General features: G+C 42.3%; 1 protein-coding gene across 1 annotated transcript in view; it reads left to right on the forward strand.

Annotated features, from left to right (window-relative positions):
- VWA8 (von Willebrand factor A domain containing 8) overlaps nucleotides 1-23,384 on the forward strand; it is a 519,526-nt gene that overhangs the window by 417,720 nt on the left and 78,422 nt on the right. The window contains exon 38 of the mRNA XM_006884567.1: nucleotides 16,568-16,676. Coding sequence (XP_006884629.1) covers nucleotides 16,568-16,676 — 109 coding nt within the window. The remainder of the gene's footprint in view (nucleotides 1-16,567; nucleotides 16,677-23,384) is intronic.

Raw genomic sequence — 23,384 nt, forward strand, 5'->3', positions numbered from 1 at the left:
ACCCATCCCGATTACCCGAGTCACTGAATCAATCCATCTCATAGAGGGTCTTCCCCTCCTGTGCTGTCCCTCCACCCTCCCAAGCATGATATCCCTCTCCAAGGACCTGTCTCTCCTTGCAACATGTCCAAAGTATGTCAGACCAAGCCCCAGAATCCTTGCCTCCAAGGATGAATCTGTTTGTTTTCTTGGCAGTCCAGGGTACATTCATACTTTTCTCCAGCACCACAGCTCAAAGTATTTATACTTAAAATGTTCAAGCAGTTTGTAAATGTGTGTATAAGTACATGGAGAGAGAGAGAGAGAGAGAGAGAGAGAGAGAGGGAGGGAGTGTGTGTGTGTGTGTGTGTGTGTGTATCTGTGTGTTCTGGTGGGTTGGTGGCTAAGTAGTTGCACTGTCAACCCAAAGGCAAGCAGGGTGGTTCGAATCCACCAGCAGCTCCACAGATAGAGCATGAACACCCTCCTCCCATGCCATTTACAGACTCCAAAAACTCACTGGAGGGTCAGCTCTCAGGCCAGTTTGACAGCAGTGAGAAACACATGTGCTTGTACACACACACACACACACACACACACACACACGAGTCGCAAGCGACTCGACGGCACATAACAACAACAACATTGTTATTAGTTGTTGTGTGCCATTGAGCCAATTCCAATTCCTTGCAACCCTACAGGACAAAGCAGAGCTGCCTTGAAGGGTTTGGACTGCAGTCTTTATTGTAGCAGACCACCAGGTCTTTTCTTCCGTGGATCCACTAGTAGGGTCAAACCACTAACCTTTCAGTTCTAAATACTTAATCATTGCACCGCTAGATCTCCTTAAATGTGTCCAAGGCTGTTCACTTAATAAATGTTCCCCCCCCCCCATGATTCAAATATAGTTTTACTCTCTACCCATTTGAGCTGGTGGTGGTAGTGTAAAGTGTCGTTGCATCAACTTCGACTCAGAGTGAATGACCTTTTGAACAAAAGATTTGATCCTTGTCCTGTCCTGCACCATTTTCACAGACCCCACCATGCTCAAACGTGTTGTTACAGCCACTGTTTCAGACCATCTTGTTAAGGGCTTTCTTCTCTTTCACTGACCATGTCCTTTTTCAAGGACTAGCCCCTCCTGACAATATGTCCAAAGTATGAGAGACAAAATTTTACCTGGTATCTCCCTCACACTGTGGGCTTAGCACCCTGTAAGCACTCTCAGCTGGTGAGCCAGGCTCTAGGCTGGGCTGTGTGTGTGCGGTTGTGTAGTTTGCTTCTCTGTGACCTCTTCTCACACTCCTATTTTGTGTTCTGATTAATTGTCTTGACCTATCAAAAGATGTATAAGAGACAATGCTGGACTTATTGAGAACAAAGGAAGACTATATATTGCTAGATGCTAAAACCCAGATGCCCCAAAGAAATGGCTGAGTAAACAGCAGCAGGCAGTAGCTTCATAAATATTATTGTCCCCTGATAAGGTGAAAAAACGCTTGTACGAAGGAGAGCTGAAAGAAATAACAAAAGATATTATGCCGTGATTTAGGAAAAAGAAAGCAAATGGCAACCATCGTTGCATGCCAGAAGTGCTTCTCCAGACACTGTGCCATGAAATCCTTGCCCACAGTGTCAGCATCCCTACTTCCAAGTCATTCTCCCTGCCCCCGAAGCTCAGGGGTGGTCTCTTGTGGCAGTAGCCTATGCATCCAAGGATTTTCAGAGCCTGGCTTCTATTTAAGCTCCCTTATATTTCTTCATTGTGGAGATAAGAACAGCTTTTTCTCCCACCCTTTCTTTAACTAGCTACACATAACATTTCAGAGTTCTTCTGACATGGAAAACACAAAAGCTTTTACTCTGCCAAATAGATCTTATATTTTTGGAGAAAATGTATTCAGGAAATACCACTGAGGTAGCTTTGAGGAGACTCAAAGTGCATGACAACAGACCAGGACCATTGGTCTGTATAACAAAGCCAGCACATTTGCACATTAATTTTCCAGGGTTGAGGTTGCCCTGATCTTTTCTTTGGATCTGAGAGCTGAAGGCTCCTTTACTCTAGCTTTGAGTGTTTTGAAGGCTTAGTTTGTTCTTCCTCTACTGTGTCTGAGTGTAATTAGAAGATGCTTTGTCTGGATGGGTGTTGTTGTTGTTGTTGTTGTTGTTATGTGCCGTCGAGTCGCCTGCGACTCATAGCGACCCTATGTACAACAGCCCTAAACTCCGCTCTGTCCTGTGCCAATCGCACTGTCTCTGACACTCCCATCCCAATTATCCCAGTCACTGAATCAATCCACCTCATAGAGGGTCTTCCTCTTCTGAGCCGTCCCTCCACCCTCCCAACCATGATGTCCCTCTCTAAGAACCGGTCTCTCCTCACTACATGTCCAAAGTAAGTTAGACAGAGCCTCAGAATCCTTGCCTCCAAGGAGCCACCCGATTTAACCCTCTCCAGGCCAAACTATTTGTTTTCCTAGCAGTCCATGGTATTCTCAATACTCTTCTCCAGCACCACAGCTCAAAGGCATCAATTCTCCTTCTATCCTCCTTGGTCACTGTCCAACTTTCTGATGCATAACAGGTGATTGCGAAGACCATGGCCTGTATCAGACGCACCTTAGTCTCCAGAGAGACACCACTGCTCTTCAGCACCTTGGAGAGGTCCCTAACAGCAGACTTTCCCATGGCAATATGCCTTTTAATTTCCTGGCTGCTGGTGCCAAGACTGTTGACTATGGAGCCAAGCAAACTAAAGCTGTGTACAATCTCAATCTCTTCACCATCCATCCTGATGCTGCCAATTGGTCCAGTGGTGAGAATTTTTGTCTTCTTGACATTGAGCCTCAATCCATATTGTAGGCTGCAGTTCTTGACACTCTGCAGCAGGCGCTTCAGGTCCTCCTCAGTTTCAGCAAGCAGGGTTGTGTCATCTGCATAATGCAGATTGTTGATAAATCGTCCACCAATCCTGACCCCACATTTCTCCTCATAGAGCCCAGCCTCCCGGATAATCTGTTCTGCATATAGGTTGAAAAGGTATGGAGATAGGATGCATTCCTGGTGTACGCCCTTCCCAATTTTGAACCATGCAGTGTTCCCTTGCTCTGTTCTGACGACTGCCTCATGGGAACGATCAAGTGTTCTGGGATTCCCATTCTTCTCAGAGTCAGCCACAGTTTGTTATGATCTACACAGTCAAATGCCTTTGCATAGTCAATGAAACACAGATAGACATTCCTCTGGTATGCAGAGGGGCAGCTTAAGGTTGTGTTCCCATTCCAGCAAACTACCAATTATTTGAGGGGTTTTTGCATATGCTTTTGACACTCACCTACATACAGTGATAACAAATTTGGTTTCACTTAAGGATTTGTTTGCAATTGTTGTTAGTGTTGGTGTTGATTGTCATAGAGTCGAGCATGATTCATAGCGACAATGAACAAAAGACCTGAAGCCTTTCTATAACTATCATGGTTTCTCCAAGTCCATAGAGTTTCCAGAGATGTGTTGTTTAGGAAGTGGATGCCACTCCTGCTTCCAAACCTCTCTTAAACTGGAGCTCCACCAAACACTGTCCACCAAGGGGAACCGTTATGCCATTTGCAATTACTGCATTTTAACTCATGAAACAGCTTCTCCCTTTTTTATTTTTTAGCTTTTTATTGTGACTTGTGTGAAAGTTTGCAGAGCAGATTGGTTTTGCATTCAACGATTCATACATCTTTTGTTGTAACACTGATTATCATCCTCGCATGACATCATTTATCTTCCCATTATCTCTCTGTCATTCTTATTTCCATTCGTTCTTCCATCTTGTCACTTCCTACCTTCTGAGCTTGCAGTCTTCTGTGGCTGATTGTTCTAAGGGCTGAGTACCTCCATGGTATTATTATTTACATATAGATCGGTATATTGCCTGGCTGAGAGTTATGCCACAGGGCCTCAAGAGCAGCTCACTGATACAGTCTCGGGGTCCAACTAGTCTCCATCAGCTCAGTCATTTCTGTCACTTGGAGTTTTGTTCTACATTTATCTTCCACTCTATTCAAATAAATCTGTCTCGGAGAAGTGCACCAGGTTGCTCCTTGGAGGCAAAGACACTGAAACAGTTTCATATATTTTGGCTAAGTTTTCAGACAGGGCCAGTGTGTGAAGACGGTATTATTCTGGGAAAGGTGGGGGGTTAGAGAATACAAGAAAGACCTTGAGCAAGGTGGAAGATACAATGACTTTAACAATGGGCTCTATGATTGCGGGAATGGTGCTGGACAGGGCAAGGTTTTATCTGTGCTTCGTAGTGTCTGAGTCAACTCAGTGACACCAAATGAACAAGCGTTAAGGACCACCCTCAATTGTGATGCCTTTCTGAGCAATTCACAGTGGTAGCCAGGCACCATTCTTGTTCTGCTGTTAGGATAATGAGAGTGAATTTTAGGGTCTTGATATCTTAGAAAAGGTGCAGCCAGAGTGCTCGTTGGAGGCAAGGATGGCAAATATTCATCTCTCAAACTTTGGACATAATGCTAGGAGAGACTTTTCCTTGGAAAAGAATATCATACTTAGAAGGATAGAGGGTCAGCAAAAGAGAGGAAGGCCGCCCATCAAGTCTGTGCTGCAGTCACCATTGAACAGTATGACTGCAGCAATGAGCGCAGGTGTGTCAGAGATGGTCAGGCTGGCACAGGACAGGATGGGATTCCAGTCTGCTGTTCATAGAGTCTCTATGAGTCATACTTGTTGCCTAACAACAGCAACAACATTAGTGGTATGAACTGATTTTCCCATACATGTTTACCTTTCTTGGCTCCAGACCAACGGTTGCACCTTCAGTGGCTACTCTAAATCAGTTCAGTCCCCAATCGCTATTCACTAATGTTGCGTGGAGAACATTGTCTTTGTAGATTGTGCTATACTAATTGACCTCAGTGTCCTCTAAGACAATGGTCCTGCAGCCCCCTGACCAGCAACCCATTCCTGGGGTGTTTGTCTGGTTGCGGTGTTTACTTCATTTCCCGTCCTATTGGCTCTACAGTGTTCTTGGCTGTACATACACTCACAGTGAACTAGCATCTGCCAAACCTGTTTATGGTCATGGGTGTGGTCCCTTTCACTCACACATAACTCTTCATCTGTTGATAAGCACTTAGGTTGGTGAAACATCCTCTTAATTCTATGCTTCTTCATTTCATACACCCAGATCATTGTTGTTGTCGTTATGTGCCGTCGAGTCGTTTGCGACTCATAGCGACCCTATGTACAACAGCCCTAAACCCTGCTCTATCCTGTGCCAATCTCATTGCCTCTGACACACCCATCCTGATTACCCCAGTCACTGAATTAATCCACCTCATAGAGGGTCTTCCCCTCCTGCGCTGTTCCTCCACTCTGCCCGGCATGATGTCCCTCTCTAAAGGCCTGTCTCTCCTTACAACATGTCCAAAGTATGTCAGGCAAAGCTCCAGAATCCTTGCCTCCAAGGAGCAGCCTGGTTTGACCCTCTCTAGGATGAATCTGTTTGTTTTCTTAGCAGTCCATATTACATTCAATACTCTTCTCCAGCACCACAGCTCAAAGGCATCAATTCTCCTTCTATCCTCCCTAGTCATTGTCCAACTCTCTGATGCATAACAAGTGATTGCAAAAACCATGGCCTGTATCAGGCGCACCTTAGTCTCCAGAGAGACACCGTTGCTCTTGAGTACTTTAGAGAGGTCGCTAACCGCAGACTTTCCCATCGCAATACGTTTTTTTATTTCCTGGCTACTGGCGCCAAGAGTGGTGACCGTGGAGCCGAGCAAACTGAAGCTGTGAACAATCTCAATCTCTTCACCATCCATCCTGATGCTACCGATTGGTCCAGTGGTGAGAATTTTTGTCTTCCTATGTACCCAGATTATAGAAAGTTAATAAATAAAGTGAGAAAAATGTTTCAAATGATTCCTGCAACACTATTGCTTTGCACTGGACAGCTGTCAAAACAACTCTGTCTGACCAGGAGCAAGGAAGCGGGCGACTGCCCAAGACTCGAAGGACCTTGGCAAGGAGTCCGTCTGGGGCCCCGTGAGGGGTTTGACCAAAACTAACAGATACGAGGCCCTGGTGGGGATTAGCGTCCAAGAGTTAAGAACTATCGAGAACCAGCAGGAACGACAGCATGAGAATGTGTTTTTTTGCCTCTGTGAGATGTCTTTCGCTGTCCAACATCTTGACCCCACTGTGTGCCAATTATGACCTGGAAGACAGAAGAAGAAGAAAAATCCAGCAAAGCTCCAAACTGAGAACTTATTGTGGAGAGAATTGTGTACAGAATTTTGTCACTATCTTTCCACTCACATGTTTTATGCATATTTGTTGAGCACCTGCTTTATACCAGGCATCCGTGGGTAAGTCAGATAGGTACACAGTCAGCTGCTGACTGTAGGTCTACCCAGAGGCACTGGAAGGAAGGTCTGTCCATGTCCTGCTGACAGAAAGATCAGTCACTTGAAAAACTGAAGCATATGGATCTCCTCTGATATATAGAACGGCTCCTTGAGTCAGTCACAGTGGACCTCATAACAAGTGTTGGTTTAATTTTTTTTTCATATAAAAGCAGTATTTATAGACCATTTTGTTAGGTAAGAGAAGGTAAAGTAAAATAATAAATTGTTGCTGTTCCCTCCTTTTAAATTCAGTCTGTGAAATCCATAGTTTCTTGCTCATTTTGATAAAACTAGGCATTTTTATTGCATAGTAATGGCTCTTAATGAAGGGTTATTCCAGTGATCAATTCCGTTGTCATAATCCTTAGAGACTCAGGTAGCAAAATAGCATAGGATGTGCTAGGGATGTATTAGCAAATGTCAGCTAGAGGAAAGGGGATGCTGATGGTTACGACTGAAAATATTTTTGCGTGTTCACTGAGCACATCATATATTCCAGAAGCAAAATCTGCGTGTCTGGAAATATTCAAGCAGAAAGAAGGAGGAGCAGGATACTACAGAGGCAGGGTGCTCCACAGGGGTCCAGCCTAATGTCAGGCAGAAAGATATAAAAGAGGGGGTGCTGCTGGCTGACTTGAAGAATCCAAGGGAAAAGAAAGGAAAGGAAGTTCTTCAATACTCAGTGAACTTGGACTACTTCCTCCAAGGCAGTTTCTGGACCATTTGGTCTACTTTTCCCATAGAGGATCACAAGTCCCTAACAGACATCTTCTTCAGGGTCAGATGAATAATCCTAGTATGGCCCCCACTTCGCCCCATCCCTCCATCTTTGCCTAACACTAAGTCCCTAAACTTTCCAACAAAGGGGAAAATATTTCTATATGAATGCCCTTTGGGGTTAATTATTTGGTGTGAGTGAATAGTATTGCAGTATCCTTTGTAAAGTTTAATGATCAAAAATCATTGACTAGCTTAAAGCTAATGTTCTTAATAAGCAAGGAAAGAACTGAAGATAATAAAAAGAAAAAGAACGGGCTTTTTCAGAGGTCAAAGATGGAAATCTACAGGAAAAGGTGTTTTCATTATGCATTATTATTGTAAAAGCTACATGTTATTTATGAAAATAAGATAGTGTCTGGCATTTTTTTCAAACCATCTGGCTTTAACTGAAAGACCATCATCCTTCAGGGACAATCTAATATGACTTTCTCAACCAATATACTTTCCGCAAATGTGTTCACTCTGTGCTATGACTTTGTCTAATCCTACTTATAATATATTCTCTTGAAGAAAAGATCCTATTTCCTTTATGTCTGCATTGTTACTGAATAATTGGGGAGCTCTAGTGGTCTAATGATAAGTAGCTGCACTGTCAACCCAAAGGCACATGGTTCAAATCCACCAGCGATTCTGCAGGATATAAATGGGCAGTCTCCTCTCATGCTGTTTACTGCCTCTGAAGCCCACTGGGATGTCAGCTGCGAGTCAGTTCTGACTTGATGGCACAGAACAGTGAATAGCTGATGCACTAAAAACACATATAGGGATGTGTGGATGAGAAAAGTAATGAATGACTCAGTTGCTTTCTAATCAATCATGGAAAATAGAATAGCTAACTGTTGTAAGCAGAACTTCCATACTGATGGTATTGCAATTTCTAATGCTGGAATATTCAAAGTGTATCTTCTTGTTAAAATAAGACTTCTTCAGAAAATGTCTAAACAATAGCTTCTGTAGCCCTTTCACTCACCCCCTACTGTGTGAATCAATTAGGTTGCATGGAACTGAATCTAATAGAAAACCCAATTAATAGTGGCTTAAACCTTAAGCAGCATATATTATAGTGTTTTGTTGTTGCTGTTGTTGTTGTTAAGTGCCATTGAGTCAGTATGACACATAGTGACCCTGTGAACAAAATATTTGAACTCTGTTCTATAACTATTGTCATCTCTCTAATGTTCATAGAGTTTCTAATGGCCTGTTGTTTAAGAAGTAGATGCCAATCCTGCTTCCAAGCCTGTCTTAATCTGAGAACTCTACCAAATCCTGTCCACCATGGGTAACCATTAAGACATTTGATGCACCAGTGGTACAGGGTTCAGTATCACAGAAACCCCAAGTATTTCAATCAGGAGCTGGTGGGCGGGCTTTGAATTATAGTGTTAGGTACTGATAAGTCAGCTCTAACTTACAACAGTGTGTATAACAATTTAATATCGCCTGGTTCTGTACTATTCTTGTAGTCATTGCTATGTTTAAGCCCATTTTTGCAGCCACAATGTCACTTTTTCATTGAGGGTCTTCCTCTTATTTTATTTTATTTTATTGGGAAAAACATATTGGGGGTACAAGGAGGCAGGGGTTGGGGGCAGAAGGGTGAGGATGGGCAGGGATGCAGTTGCAGAACTGCAGAAATTGGTTGGTGGGGGAGCAGGTGAAGGAAATGAAAAGGATCCAGTGAGGACCAGATGCTACAGGGGAATGATAAGCATTTTCCAATGGTATTTAAATCAATTGTCTTATTGATATGGGAACTGGATGCAGACTCTCTGGCTTCTTCATGCTGAACAGGGGCGTTAAGGGTCTTCCTCTTTTTACCAAATGTGATATCATTCTTTTTCCAGAGATTTAGCCCTCCTGATATAATGTGTCCAGTGTAGCAAGACAAAATGCCACCATTCTTGTTTCTAAAGAACATTCTACTGAGTTAGAAGATTGGAAGTAGGTGACTATAGGATGGGCTCAGCAGCTCATTAATGTCACCAGGGATGCTGGCTTTTCCATCCTTCCAGTCCACCACCTCCATCTCATTGCCACCTGGTGCATAAGACTTCCTGTCTTGGGTCATTGTTGCTGTTAGGTACTGATTAGGACTCATAGCGACCCGGTGGCCACTAGATCGGAACCCTGCCCTGTCCTGTACCATCTTCACAACTTCGCCATCCTCAGACCCATTGTGGAATCACTGTGGCAAGCCATCTAATTGAGGGTCTCTATCATTGCGTTAAAAGGCAAGAAATGTGTGTAGGGCAGGTTGATGGGGACAGGGTGTGTGTGAGAGTGTGTCTGTGTGTGTTGAGGAAAAGTTTCCAAGACAGTGAGGGAGCCTCTGCTTGTGCGTTTCTCTTCTTTAAAGTGAGAGGAAAATCTTTCCCAGAATCCTCACCATAGACATTCTCTAATATCTTTCTCTCTACCAGTTGTTGTTATGGACTGTCGAGTTGGAACCAACCCATAGCTGACCTTCCCACAGGTTTTCAGAGACAGTAAATTACACGGGAAATTGCCCATCCTTCTTCCACAGAGCAGCTGGTGGATTCTAGCCTCGTACTTTTGGGATTTCAGAGTACCTTCTTACCACTAGGCTGCATAGCAAAGGGTGATAGGCTTACTGCGCATAATTTAGACCACCCATGATTCATCTGACTTCTTTCTAAATGGAAAAAAGAGAGCGTGACTGTTAGACACGCAACATTCTTCTTCTTCTATGCCACTTTTACTGTAATTTTTCAGCTGGAAAATGGTAATCAACTATGTTGTCCAGTAATGCCTCCAATAGCTAACTTTGTTTCCAGAAGGATAATCTGACTGTTTTACTGAGAGTTTTTAAAAATCATAAACCTGTAACACATGCACTTAACCAGAATAAAAGGACTTCAGTTGAGTCATGCTCCCTCCCTGCCTTGGTTTTGGGCTGCTTTACCCTGGAACATCTTTATAAGTTATAATTTACAAGATCCATGTTTTTTCCATTTAAATTCATATGTAAGAGACTAACAGTTCTTAGAATTATAGTGTATTTTACGTAAAAGAAAGTGGAGCATGTTGGCTGTGAAGAGCTCAACGAGGGTCTTCACATGGCATCAGCAGGTTGTGTAAAAAATGTAAAGGTCCACAACATTTTGTGGTTTGGGAAGAATTTTGATCCCCTTAAGTGAATACAGAAGTATCTATTTCAGTACTTGGAATGACTACTTGAGCCCTTTGTAGACTAAAACAACCCTCAAAGGAAATGCATTCCAAGTGCTTCTCTACATGTGTGTGAAAGCAGACAGTGGTTTATCAGCTCTTCTGGATAACTAGTGCTTCCTTTGCACGTGCCTGTGCCCAGGAAACAAACTTGATGACATGATGCACTTTCCCTGGTCTCTGTCCCTATCTCAGGTCAGACTGGTCTACACTTCCTACCTTGTATGAATCATTGTCAGCTCATGTAAGAGGTGTCCCCAAATGGTAAATGTGTCCCTACCATCAGTCTTGAGAAATGTATTCCCATGAGTAATATAATGCCATTCATAAAATGGCATAGAATAATATTAACTTCCTATCCTATGGCTGACATGACAAAATAGCACAAAATGAATGGCTATTAAAGAATAAGAATTTACTTTCTCATGGGCTGAATGTCCAAATCAGAGTCTTAAACACACTGACTCATTCAGAGGATCTCTGTTCAGTTTTTACTGGCTGTCACCAGTCCTTGGCATGCTTTTTATTTTAAGAAAATTTTTAGTTTATACTGATTTACTTACAAAGTTCGTATTCATTGTTTTCCACGCCAGATCTTTCCAATTTCCTTTACCACCCCTCCCTTCCCAACAGATTGTATGAACCTATGATTACCAACCCCCCTGCCACCTATCCTCACTCCTCTGCTCCCACCCTCCCTGCTTGGATCCGCTTACACGTTTTATTAGTTATCAATTCTATAATAATGGTCTTACACCATTTAAGGACAGTATTTGTCCTTAGGGGATGGAGTTAGTTCACTTAGAAAAATGCTTTCTACTCCCTCCCAAGTTAGATAGAGATTTTCAAAATCACTGGTTCTGCGTGCTGTGTAGTATTCCATCATGTGAATGTGCCATAATTTCTCAATCCATTCGAGTGTGAAACAGACCTTGGCATTCTTTTGCTGCAAATCTGCACCTAGATGACTGTCTCTCTGTGTCTGCATTTGTAAGACACCATTCAGAAGATACTGGATTTAGGACCCATTCTTCACTTATATGATCTCATGAACATACATATGAAACACCCTCTTCCTAAATAGGATCACATTAATAGAAGCAGGGACTAACTTCAATATGTCTTTCGGAGGACAAAATTCAACTTACAACACTCCTCCAAATACCTTGCCTTTAGATAAATATCCCTAGAATTTTATGTTATGTATTTCTCTGGAATAAATCAGAATTTGACTGGTGATTATTTTTGCCAAGAGTTTGTTCCTTTTTAAACGTCTCCAGATTCTTGTTTGGGTTGATGTGAAGCTGTCTTGTTGATGGTAATATGAGCAGAGTCATTTCCCAGGCAGATGGCCTGGCAAGGCAAACAGGTAGCAAAGAGAAGCCAGTTCCTATTCCCCAGAAATTGTACAGCCCATTTTCTGAACCCTCTGAAGGCCCAAGTGTAGTTATGTAGTGCTGTTATAACAAAGACACCGCAAGGCCATGGCTTTAACAATCAGAACTTTCTTTTCTCATATGTGAGGGTTGAGGGCACCAGGTCTAAGGGCAGACTCTCTCTGTGTTAGCTCCTTTCACCTTCTGTTCTTGGTTCCTGGGTGTTCTTCATGTGGCCTGGCATCTGTCTTCTCCATCTGTGCTTGCTTGCTTCATCTGTTCTTTTATATCTAAAAAAAAAAAGGGATTTAAAAATATACTCTATACTAATACTGCCCAATTAACATAACAAAGCCCAACACAAATGGGATTATAACCACAGGTTTAGGATTAACAAGGTATGTTTTGGGAAAGTGTAGTTGAACCCATAACATTTGATTCTAGATTTCTTTGCAACTTATTTCTGGAGTGACTGCAAGACTCTATTTTAAGGGCTACTCCCCTTTAGCTTTATGCCATGCTCATAAAAGGTTATTTTCTTCAAGCTGTTGTGAAAGACTATTCGTAAAAGGTTATTTTCTTCAAGACGAATAAATTGGTTGTGTAAAATGTCTAGAGGAGATATCCAACATTTGATGAAAATAAAGCTGCTGTTACTGTTACTGGATGCCATTGAGTCAGCTCTTACTGAGAGCCACCAGCAAGAAAGATAAGCAATCCCTCTCATCTGATTCACAGGCTCAGAAACTTACTGGAGGGTCAGCGATGTGTTGGTTCTGACTGGACAGTACCATTAATGGAATTATAGTTACAGTTCTTCTAGACAGAGTACAGCTCAAAGCCACGCCATGAAGAACAGACCCGACCCCTACTCTATCCTGTGCTGTCCTCATCATCTCTAACACACTTGAGCTCAGTAATGTTTATATATGTTGTTTGTTGTTAAGTGCTTTCGAGTCGCAGGTGACTCAAAAGACCCTGTGAAGGAGAGTCCTCAACGCTTGTATGTCTTTCATCCTCTCTCCAGCTTCATAGGGTTTCCGGAGGCAAGCTACTACGGAAGTGGATGCCACTCCTCCTTCCAAGCTTGTTTTAATCGGGGAGCTCCCCCCACAAACAAACAAACAAATAAATAAATAAACACACACACACGCACGCACACACATATACATATATACATATGTTGTGTGTATATGTGTATATATGTGTATGTATATATATTTTTCTGTTTTAAAATTAGATCAAAACTATCTCCATTTTGAAGGTTTGTCTTTGGTTTGTTGGGTTTCTGTATTTTGTTATTTAGACTTTGGGATGGTTTTGTTATTGTTGTTGTTGTTGTTGCTGTTTTTGCATTAAAAATTTCTGGTGGCCTAATGGGTGAGGAGTTAAGCTACTAGCCCAATGGCCAGAGGTTTGGATCCACCAGCTGTTCCATGGTAGAAAGATAGGCAGTCTCCTCCCATGCAATTTACAGCCTCTGCAAACCCACTGGTAGGTAAGCGGTGAGTCAGTCTCAGTTCAACAGCAATAAATGGGTGAGTTAGTTATTTCCATGGAGAACCTCTGAACAAAGGTCCCCAAGCTGTGTGGCCACGACTCTAACAATATTGTTCCTGTACTGCACAGCATTGTAACCACTAACTGTTGTTGATTGTTTACCTTCGAGTCAGAACTGACCTACAGCTGACCCTACAGCTGATTTTCAGAGGCATAGAAGGATATTGCCTGTTTTTCTCCCATGGAGCAGCTGGTAGGTTTGAACCACATGCCTTTGGATTGCAGCACAGCTTCTTACTACTAGGCTACCAGAACTCCCTCTAAAGATGGCTATTTTTATCATCATTAATGAAAATGAAATAAAATTCAAGTGCAGGTCCCCCCATTGTACAAGCACCATGCCAGTAGATAAACTGGGCTAATGACTACTATACTGAAAACCTCATGTGTTCATGGCTAATGGCTAGTATCTTTCCTTCGTCACAGAAAGTTGACATGTTTTAGCTTACAACACAGCTCTGACAGGACCTATGGACAAATTGGAAAGAAGTGGCACGTTTGAGGGAAGGCATTTTAAATGTTCATTTATTCTCCAAATCTTGCTAGCTATTCTGCATAGTTGTTTTTAAAAAACGAGAAAAAAAATTTTTCACTATTTTTTTAGCACAGTTGTGTGCAATTCATATCAATTGTCTTGTTTTGACTACCAACCACGTTCTCTTGGACAATCCTGAAGTTATGGTAAAATCATAACTGTTACTTGCTAATATTGTCAAAGTCATTGGCAGAAAAGCCCAGTAAACTCTCGTTGTGACATTTGAAATTCACTTATCTGGATATAAGATAATGGAAGTTGTGTTGACTTCATTTTTCAGAACCATTGATGCCCTTAGTTACCCCCTGCTCTCTTTAGTCCCAACACCAAGAAGAAAAAGTCCACGTGTTTACCAGAGATGGGGCTGAGCTAAAGACAGAATTAGCACCATGTTTTACACCTATCACATGCTTCTCTGTTTAACTTTCAGCAATCTGAGTAAAGTGTCCTCATGTTTGAGGAGTGTGGACATCCCCCCTTGTCTTTGTAGGTTTCTGATGCTTTGCGATGTATGGTACTCTTAAGTCTTACTTGAACAAGTAAATGAAAATGTCATCTGCTCTTTCATGAAAAAATAATTACTTTAAAAAAAATGAATTGGTTTGCATATAATTATTCTATATATTGTGTTTTATAAGATTATTCATATGTTGTTGTTGTTATGTGACGTCGAGTTGCTTGTGACTCATAGCGACCCTATGTACAACAGCTCTAAACTCTGCTCTGTCCTGTGCCAATCTCACTGTCTCTGACACACTCATCCCGATTGCCCCAGTCACCGAATCAATCCATCTCCCAGAGGGCCTTCCCCTCCTGCACATGCCCTCCACTCTCCCAAGCATGATGTCCCTCTCCAAGGACCGGTCCCTCCTTACAACATGACCAAAGTATATCAGACGAAGTCTCAGAATCCTTGCCTCCAAGGAGCAGCCCGGTTTAACCCTTTCAAGGATGAATCTGTTTTCTTAGCAGTCCATGGTACCCTCAGCACTCTTGTCCAACACCAAAGCTCAAAAGCATCAATTCTCCTTCTATCCTTCCTGGTCATTGTCCAGCTCTCTGACACATAACAAGTGATTGCAAAGAGCAAGGCCTGTACTAGATGCACCTTAGTCTCCAGAGATACACTGTTGCCCTTGAGTACTTTAGAGAGGTCCCTAACAGCAGACTTTCCCACAGAAATACGTCTTTTAATTTCCTGGCTGCTGGTGCCAAGAGTGTTGATTGTGGAGCTAAGCTGACTAAAGCTGTGAACAATCTCAATCTCTTCACCATCCATCCTGATGCTGCCAATTAGTCCAATGGTGAGAATCTTTGTCTTCTTGACATTGAGCCTCAATTATATTTTATGTAATTAATTACTATTGCTCCATGTCTGTTATCACTCGTCTCTTCAGGTCCCTATTGAACCTTCCCTATTACTTCATCCCCATCTACCCACTAACCTCTGCCATCTGAGTGCTGTTTTCCTCTTCCCCCTCTGCTGTTCCCCCTACTCCCCTCCCCTTCCCCTTTTAAACATGTGTATATATCCTGCTCACTTATCCTCCTTTTTCCACAATAGGGAACTTAGGCAATGTTTGTCCTTAAGTGAATGAGAGACATCAGAGAAAAAGCATTACATTTGAGCAGAAGTTCATAGTGTATATGAAATACAAGTGTTTTGATTTGCCTTTATCATAGAGCAGTAGCTACCAAAGTGACTGTCAAAGTTATGATTCCTGGGTGGTGGTCATTCCCTGCGGTGAATCTGTGCTGAATGAAATTGTTGCTAAGTGCACCGCAGGCCCTGCTATAGGCTCTCACAGAGAGGGCTAAAGTGTAGCTTCGTCTGTTTGGATTACAGGAATAGCAAACCTAGTTCTAAAATAAAGATGAATTGGTATAATTAGTGTCACAGAGCATAATGTGTCTGAATTGTTGAATAGAGAAACTATTTGCTGTGGAAACTTTAACTCAAATCACCATAAAAAGTCTCTTAAAAAGAGTAATTAGGAAAGCTTCCAATGTCATAATAAGATCAGAGTAATCTCAGAAAGTAAATAAGCCACTATGTGTGTGTGTCAGAGAGAGAGAGAGAAAAAAAAGAAACTGAGTTTGCTGGAGAATCCCCTCTCACTCCTAACAGCCTCACATACAGCAGAAGGAAACCTTTCCTGATCCTGTCCCATCCCCATGCTCATTGCTAGGCTTTAGCCAGTTTCTAGATATAGTATTAACCTATATAATTAAATGAGGAGGGGTGTATAATTGTAGTACATATAAATTTTGTGTTTCTTTTCAGTTATCAGCTCAGCATTTCATGGAATAATCTTTTTAATGAAATAGATAAATATATATGTTATATGGATGGCTGGGCAATGATTTTTTGTGTGTTTTTTTAAACCACTAAGAAATTGTCTCCAGTGAGATCCACCCTCTCCACTCCTGGTAAATTTGATCTTCTTGTCTAAACAAATGCTCCACATATGTTATGCGTAGAGAGAATCCTGAACCCCATAACCTGGGTCAGCTCCTTTTCTTCATTTCATTCATCTCCTCACCAACTAAACGGGTCATAAATCTGATGAAATGTTGGCCAAACACTGGCATCTAGTGTGTCCTGTGACCTGAGGTTACAACATGCCTTAAAGATTGTGGGAAATAGCATTCTTTCTGCCAAGTATAACCTCTGATGTTGGTCATGGGATAATAATAACATCTCAATTCTTCATTTTTAGATAACGATCAACAGAGATAGTGGTGAAGACGTCAGCACCCCCAAACACGGGAAGGTGGACCCCGACAACATGCCCCACAGGGGCGGCAACACTTGGGCTGGCGGAACAGGTTGGTGGTGTGGGGTTTCTCCCGGGACAGGCCTCACAGAGCTCACAGGCCATGTAGCCGGCTCTCTGCCACAGTCAGGCTGAGCGGCCAACTTCGCCCTCAGCCAGTTGGATGATGATGCTTTTACCTGCTCTGCCACCTTGTGATCCAGAGCCTTCTTAACCACCCTGAGTCCTCTCATCAGTCAGTGAGCCCTAATATTAACTGCCTCACGAGTCTGTGGAAAAAGAAGACCAAATCACTGCTATCCGGTCTTTTCTGATTCATAGCTGTCCTAAATGACAGCAAAACCACCCCCTGGCTTTTTTTCTCCAAGACTGCTAATCATTACGGAAGCAGTCTGCCACATCTTTCTCCCGAGGAGTGGCTGGGGGATTCAAACTACCCACCTTTGGGTTAGCAGCCAAACACTTAACCTCTGTATCACCAGGACTCCTTCACAAAGTTCTGGTGAGGATTAAAAAATATTGATTATAAAGCATTAAGCACTGCGTGTGGCTTGCAGAATACACTCATTCAAAGAATATAAACAATGTCACTAAATTGGACACATAGAAATTAAATTGGTATCCATTTTGCTGTGCATATTTGCAACAATTATATATATATATATATAATTACCAGGGATGTGTCCTGTGTCCATACCTTTTCAACCCGTATGCAGAACAGATCATCTGGGAGGCTGTGCTCTATGAGGAGAAATGTGGCATCAGGATTGGTGGAAGATCCACAAACAATCTGCATTGTGCAGATGACCCAACCTTTCTTGCTGAAACTGAGGAGTACCTGAAGCGCTTGCTGCAGAGGGTCAAGGACTGTAGCCTTCAATATGGATTGAGGCTCAATATCAAGAAGACAAAGATTCTCACCACTGGACCAATTAGCAGCATCAGAATGGATGGTGAAGAGATTGAGATTGTTCACAGCTTTAGTTAGCTTGGCTCCACAATCAACACTCTTGGCACCAGCAGCCAGGAAATTAAAACACGTATTTCTGTGGGAAAGTCTGCTGTTAGGGACCTCTCTAAAGTACTCAAGAGCAACAGTGTATCTCTGGAGACTAAGGTGCATCTAGTACAGGCCTTGCTCTTTGTAATCACTTTGTATGCGTCAGAGAGCTGGACAATGACCAAGGAGGATAGAAGGAGAATTGATGCTTTTGAGCTTTGGTGTTGAAGAAGAGTGCTGAAGGTGCCATGGACTGCGAAGAAAACAAACAGATTCATCCTGGAGAGGGTTAAACTGGGATGCTCCTTGGAGTCAAGGATTCTGAGGCTTTGTCTGACATACTTTGGACATGTTGTAAGGAGAGACCAGTCCTTGGAGAGGGACATCATGCTTGGCAGAGTGGAGGGACAGCACAGGAGGGGAAGGCCCTCTGGGAGATGGATTGATTCGGTGACTGGGGTAATCGGGATGAGTGTGTCGGAGGCAATGAGATTGGCACAGGACAGAACAGAGTTTAGAGCTGTTGTACATAGGGTCGCTATGAGTCGCAAGCAACTTGACAGCACATAACAACAACAACAACATACACACACACACACACACACACACATGTGTGTGTGTGTGTGTGTGTGTGTGTTAATCTGTTAAAAGGCTAATCTGATCTTTTAAGTCCCTGCCCAGAGATCACGCAAGAAATCTAGAGCAAATTCTTTTTCGACCAACATGCTTCACACAGAACAGTCCCTGTCCCCCTCAGCTCAGGAACGAGTGTCGAATTTTGAGATAGGAGCGTGAGTGACCGTTTGCACCATGGGCAGCACGGCAGTCCGCTCCTTCCTCTTGGCTGCCTCACTGCAGCATTGTTCCCATGGCTGCCTCTTCCTCTTCCCCCAGTGGCAGCTGGAGCAGACACATCTGTGGGGCTGCAGGAATCGGGCCAGACTGTGCGCACCGTCTGATCTGGCTCCACCGGGAGTGCTGGCTCAGGCTCCCCTCATCGCCTTCCCCGAGTTTGTGCCTCTTGCCCTTGGCAGCCTGCGGAGGAAATGAGTTTCTGTGCTGGGACAATGCATGACCAAAGAGACCTGTGGACTTCTTGCCTGTTCTGTTTACTCATCAAACATCAGCTTGAAAGAAAGGGTATTTTTAGACATGCCCTTTGATCTGGAAATCAGCATCAAGCCAGCAAGATTTAATCCATATGGAATGCCTCTTGGAGTGAGCTGGCCAGCTGTAGGTTTGCCAGCAGTAGCCTGCTCTGCAGTAGAAGTTCCTGCTCATTATCCACCGTGAATCCACTAGTGACCATTTCTCTCCAGATAGGACATCTTGCATTTGCTTCTTGCAGCCTTCATTTTTGTATCTACTGAGACTGATTGCCTCAAAAATCTTATTCTTTTTGTAATTCTCCCTCAGCATTCTCTGTTTTCAACTTAGACCTTCATCCCAGTAAGTATTTGATTAACTTTTATCATCAAAGCCTTCCTTGCCTATCCTCACTCTTATCTCGTGGATCCCTAATGGCACAGCAGTTAAACACTGTAAGCCACAAGATTGGCAATTTAAACCTGCCAGCCTCTCCGTGACAGCAAGATGTAGCAGTCTGATTCATCTCAACAGCACACCAAGCAAAACACTCATGGACTGATTTGTGACATCCCAGGCTAGCCTAAAGATTGTGCTTTCCTCTCTTGGAACCTCCAGGCAAGTATTTTCCTGTAAGTAGTGCATATTAAAGGGTCTAGGAAGGACAGCTACCTGGCCAACTGACTGGAAGAGATCCATATTTATTCCCGTCCCAAAAGAACGTGACCCAACAGAGTGTGGAAATTATCAAACAATATCACTAATGTCACATGCAAATAAAATCCTGCTGAAGATTATCCAAAAATGACTGGAACAGTACATTGACAGAGAACTGCCAGAAATACAATCTGGGTTTAGAAGAGGTCCTCGTGCCCTTAGAGACATAACCACCAATGTCAGATGGATCTTGGCAAAAAGCAAAGAGTACCAGAGCGATATCTATCTGTATTCCATTGCCTATGCAAAGGCATTTGATTGTGTTGATCACAAAAAACTATGGCTGACCTTGAGGAGAATGGGACTTGATTGTGCTCATGTGAAACCTATATTCAGAGCAGGAAGCAGTCCTCAGAACAGAGCAATGAAACACTGACTGCATGGTTCAAAATCAGGAAAGGAATGTGTCAGGGATGAATCCTGTCTCCATACCTTTTCAATTTATATGTAGAATAGATCATTCAGGAGGCTGGGCTTATGAGTAAAAATGTGGCATCTGGATTGGAGAAAGACTCATCAAAAGTCTGCTTTATGCAGATGATACAACCTTGCTTGCTGAAACTGAGGAAGACCTGAAGCACTTGCTGCGGAAGGTCAATGACTATATAATCTTCAATATGGACTGAAGCTCAATATCAAGAAGACAGAGATTCTCACCACTGACCCAGTTGGCAGCACCATGATAGATGGTGAAGAGACTGAGATTGTTAACAGCTTTAGTTTGCTTGGCTCAATAATCAACATTGTTGGCACCAGCAGTCAGGAAATTAAAAGACTAATTAATTAAAAGACTAATTGCATTGGGAAAATATGCTATCAGGGACCTCTCCTCAGTACTAAAGAGCAATAATGTCAGTCCAGAGATTAAAGTGAACCTGATCCAAGCCACGATCTTCACAATTACTTGCTATGCATCAGAGAGCTGGATGACTAAGGATGATAAAAGAAGAATTGATGTCTTTGAGTTGTGGTGCTGAAGAAGAGTCCTGAACATACCATGGACTGATAAGAAAATGAATAGTCTTAGAGGGTGACACCAAGTTTCTCCTTGGAGGCGAGGCATTTGAAACTCCTATAATCTCACATAATTTGGGCACATGGCCAGGAAGGAACAATCCTTGGGGAAGGATATCATGCTTGGAAGGACAGTATAGGAGAGGAAAACCCCAGATGAGATGGATTGATATAGTAACTGGGGCAATGGGGGTAGGTGTGTTGGAGTCAGTAAGACTGGCTCAGGACAGGGCAGGCTTCAGAGCTCTTATACTATACGTAGGGTCACTATGAGTCACAGACAACTCGACGGCACATAACAACAAGAGGAAGTGATCATGAGGAACTCTCCGCTCTTGCCCTCTCGACCCCAATATGACTTTTTCTAGGACCAGTGACTAACGTTGGCCCTCTCTTACACCAGCCTGGATATAGTAGTGAGGCCCAGGCTCTTTTCACCAAAATGATGCCAACTCAGTGCCAAGGAAGTTTTAACCTCAGATCCATTGCTCACCATGCCTGAGGATGATCTCTTGTAGGGAGTATAGGGTCACTGTCCATCCTCACTGTTCAGTTACTGGTCCCCTTCCCTGGGTGGCTACTCATGAGTGATAGCCAGGAATCACACACATTGGAGAAGGAATTTTTCCACCACAAATTTCTGAGTGAAAATGAAATATGCTCAAGCCAAAGGGTACAAACACTGTAATTAATAGCTTGCGCTCATGGTATTTCCCCAAAGGAAATGACCCACCTGGACTTTCATAAATTCATGCTGAGTCCTTGCCTTTAGTTTATGAGACCAATTAAACCTCCAAGGGAGAAAAGAAAAGGTAACATAATTTAATCAAAGTCTAAGAGCTTGCAAAATTTCCATTTTACAAAACTAGAATTACCTCATTCTGTGTGACTGGGAGTTGCCTAAATATAATAATTAAAAGAATAATCACTCATATAGATCTTCTTACATGCCAGAGTAGCTTTACTAGTATTCGACGAAGTAAATGATATAACTATGCTCATTTTAGAGAGCTCTGGTGGCCTCATGGTAAGGAACTATGCTGCCATTTCGAAGGTGTGTGGTTCCAATCCACCAGCTGCTCTGTGGGAGAAAGGTGGTCAGTCTCCTCCCATGCGATTTACAGCCTCTGAAAACCCGCTGGAGGGTGAGCTCTGAGTCAGCTCTGACTCAATACCACATAACAACAAACATGCTCATTTTACAGATAAAGAGACTGAGATGTAGAGAAGTAACTCCCCCCACGAACATGTGGCTGCTAAATTAGGGTCAGAATTCAAAGCTTAATCCCAGTACTATGCCGTGCTTCCAGTAGTGGATTCTTTACTAAATGCTCAAATCCTGTAATGTATAAATGAGCAAAAGAAGCTTACTACTAATGCTTTAGTCAGTATAAATCAAAGGTCATAAACTGGTAGCCCAGAAGCCTAATCTTGCTAACAAATGTGTTTTCTTTGGTACTTTTAAAGCAAGTGAGTGTGGAGATTTTTACATAAATTAAGGCCTCACCACTCCTAGCCTCTGCCTCTCTTTCTGAACTGATGAGCCAGAACAATAACAAAGGAGAAAGGGCTTACCCTCAGGAAGAATGTGGCTGGAAGTAGATGAATTAGTACACAGAAAGGTGCTCACACAGAGAACTTGCCTTGGTGTTTCCTTAATGATTTACCAAAAATAGCCTATCAAAAGAGTAGCTAACCAATCTCAATGGGTTTTTTAAAAATTGTGATTTGCGTGAAGATTTACAAAGCAATTTAAAAATGAATGAAAAATGCATTCAACCATTCCAACACTTACATACATTCATACAATTAACTTGATAGCATTAGTTTTGATACCCACCTGTAAACATGCTTTTCCCACTTTACCCCGGTAACTTTGGTTTCTAGTAATCCTTCTATACCTCTGTGTCTTTCCTTTCTATAGTGATACTGCGTTGATCATCCCCTTATTGGTATTGCCTTTCCTTTCATCCATGTTAATATATGCATATTATCTACTAATTTTTACAACCCTTTACCTTCCTTCCTATTCCTGGTAACCATCCAAGAATGATTTTTTTTTTCTGTGTGTAAAATCTTAGCTTTTTATAACAATGGTTTTATAATAGTTTTATGATTTACTTAGCATAATGTCCTCTAGAAGCACCCTTGTTATTCACTGTTTCTTGAATTCTTTATAGCTTTTCAGTGTTGCATAGTGCTCCTTTGTGTTAATGTACCATGATTTCTTCACCCATCCATCTATTTTGGGAACTCGTATCCTCCTGGTGGGAATATAAATTGGTGCTAACACTATGGAAAACAATTGGGTGCTAACGTTGGTAATGAAAATATCATCAGATCCAGTAATTGTATTACTAGATATATATCCCAAAGAGACAAGAGCTGTCACACAAACAGATAAGTGGATACCTATGTTCACTGCAGCATTATTTACAGTGGGAAAGAGATTGAATCAACCAAATCAACCAAAGTGGTCCATCAAAATATTCTGAACTGCCTTTTTAACAAATGGTGTTGGCAAAATTGGAAAAGTATCTGCAAAAGACTCAAACAAGATTCACACCTCACTCCATACACAAAAACCAACTCAAAGTGGATCATGGACCTAGGACTAAAACCAAGGACTATAACCAATCTTCATTAAAGAAAAGCTTGGAAGAACGCTAGAAGTCCTAATACATAACATAAACAGTCTTCCAAGTATCCTGAAAAACCTACAACCAGGAAAGATAAAATAGATGAATGGGCCCTTCTAAGAATCAAATCCCTGTGCATATCCAAAAACTTCTCCAAGAGGGTAAAAAGGGAAGCTACAAACTTGGAAAAAGTATTTAGTAATGACATGTCAGATAAGGGACTTATATCCAGAATTTATAAAATACTTGAGCACCACAACAAGATAAAGGTAAATAATCCAATTGAAAAATGGGCACAGGATAT

The sequence above is a fragment of the Elephantulus edwardii genome, unplaced genomic scaffold (genome assembly GCF_000299155.1).
Source record: "Elephantulus edwardii isolate Elephantulus edwardi_28Jun2011 unplaced genomic scaffold, EleEdw1.0 scaffold00036, whole genome shotgun sequence".
Lineage (NCBI taxonomy): Eukaryota > Metazoa > Chordata > Mammalia > Macroscelidea > Macroscelididae > Elephantulus > Elephantulus edwardii.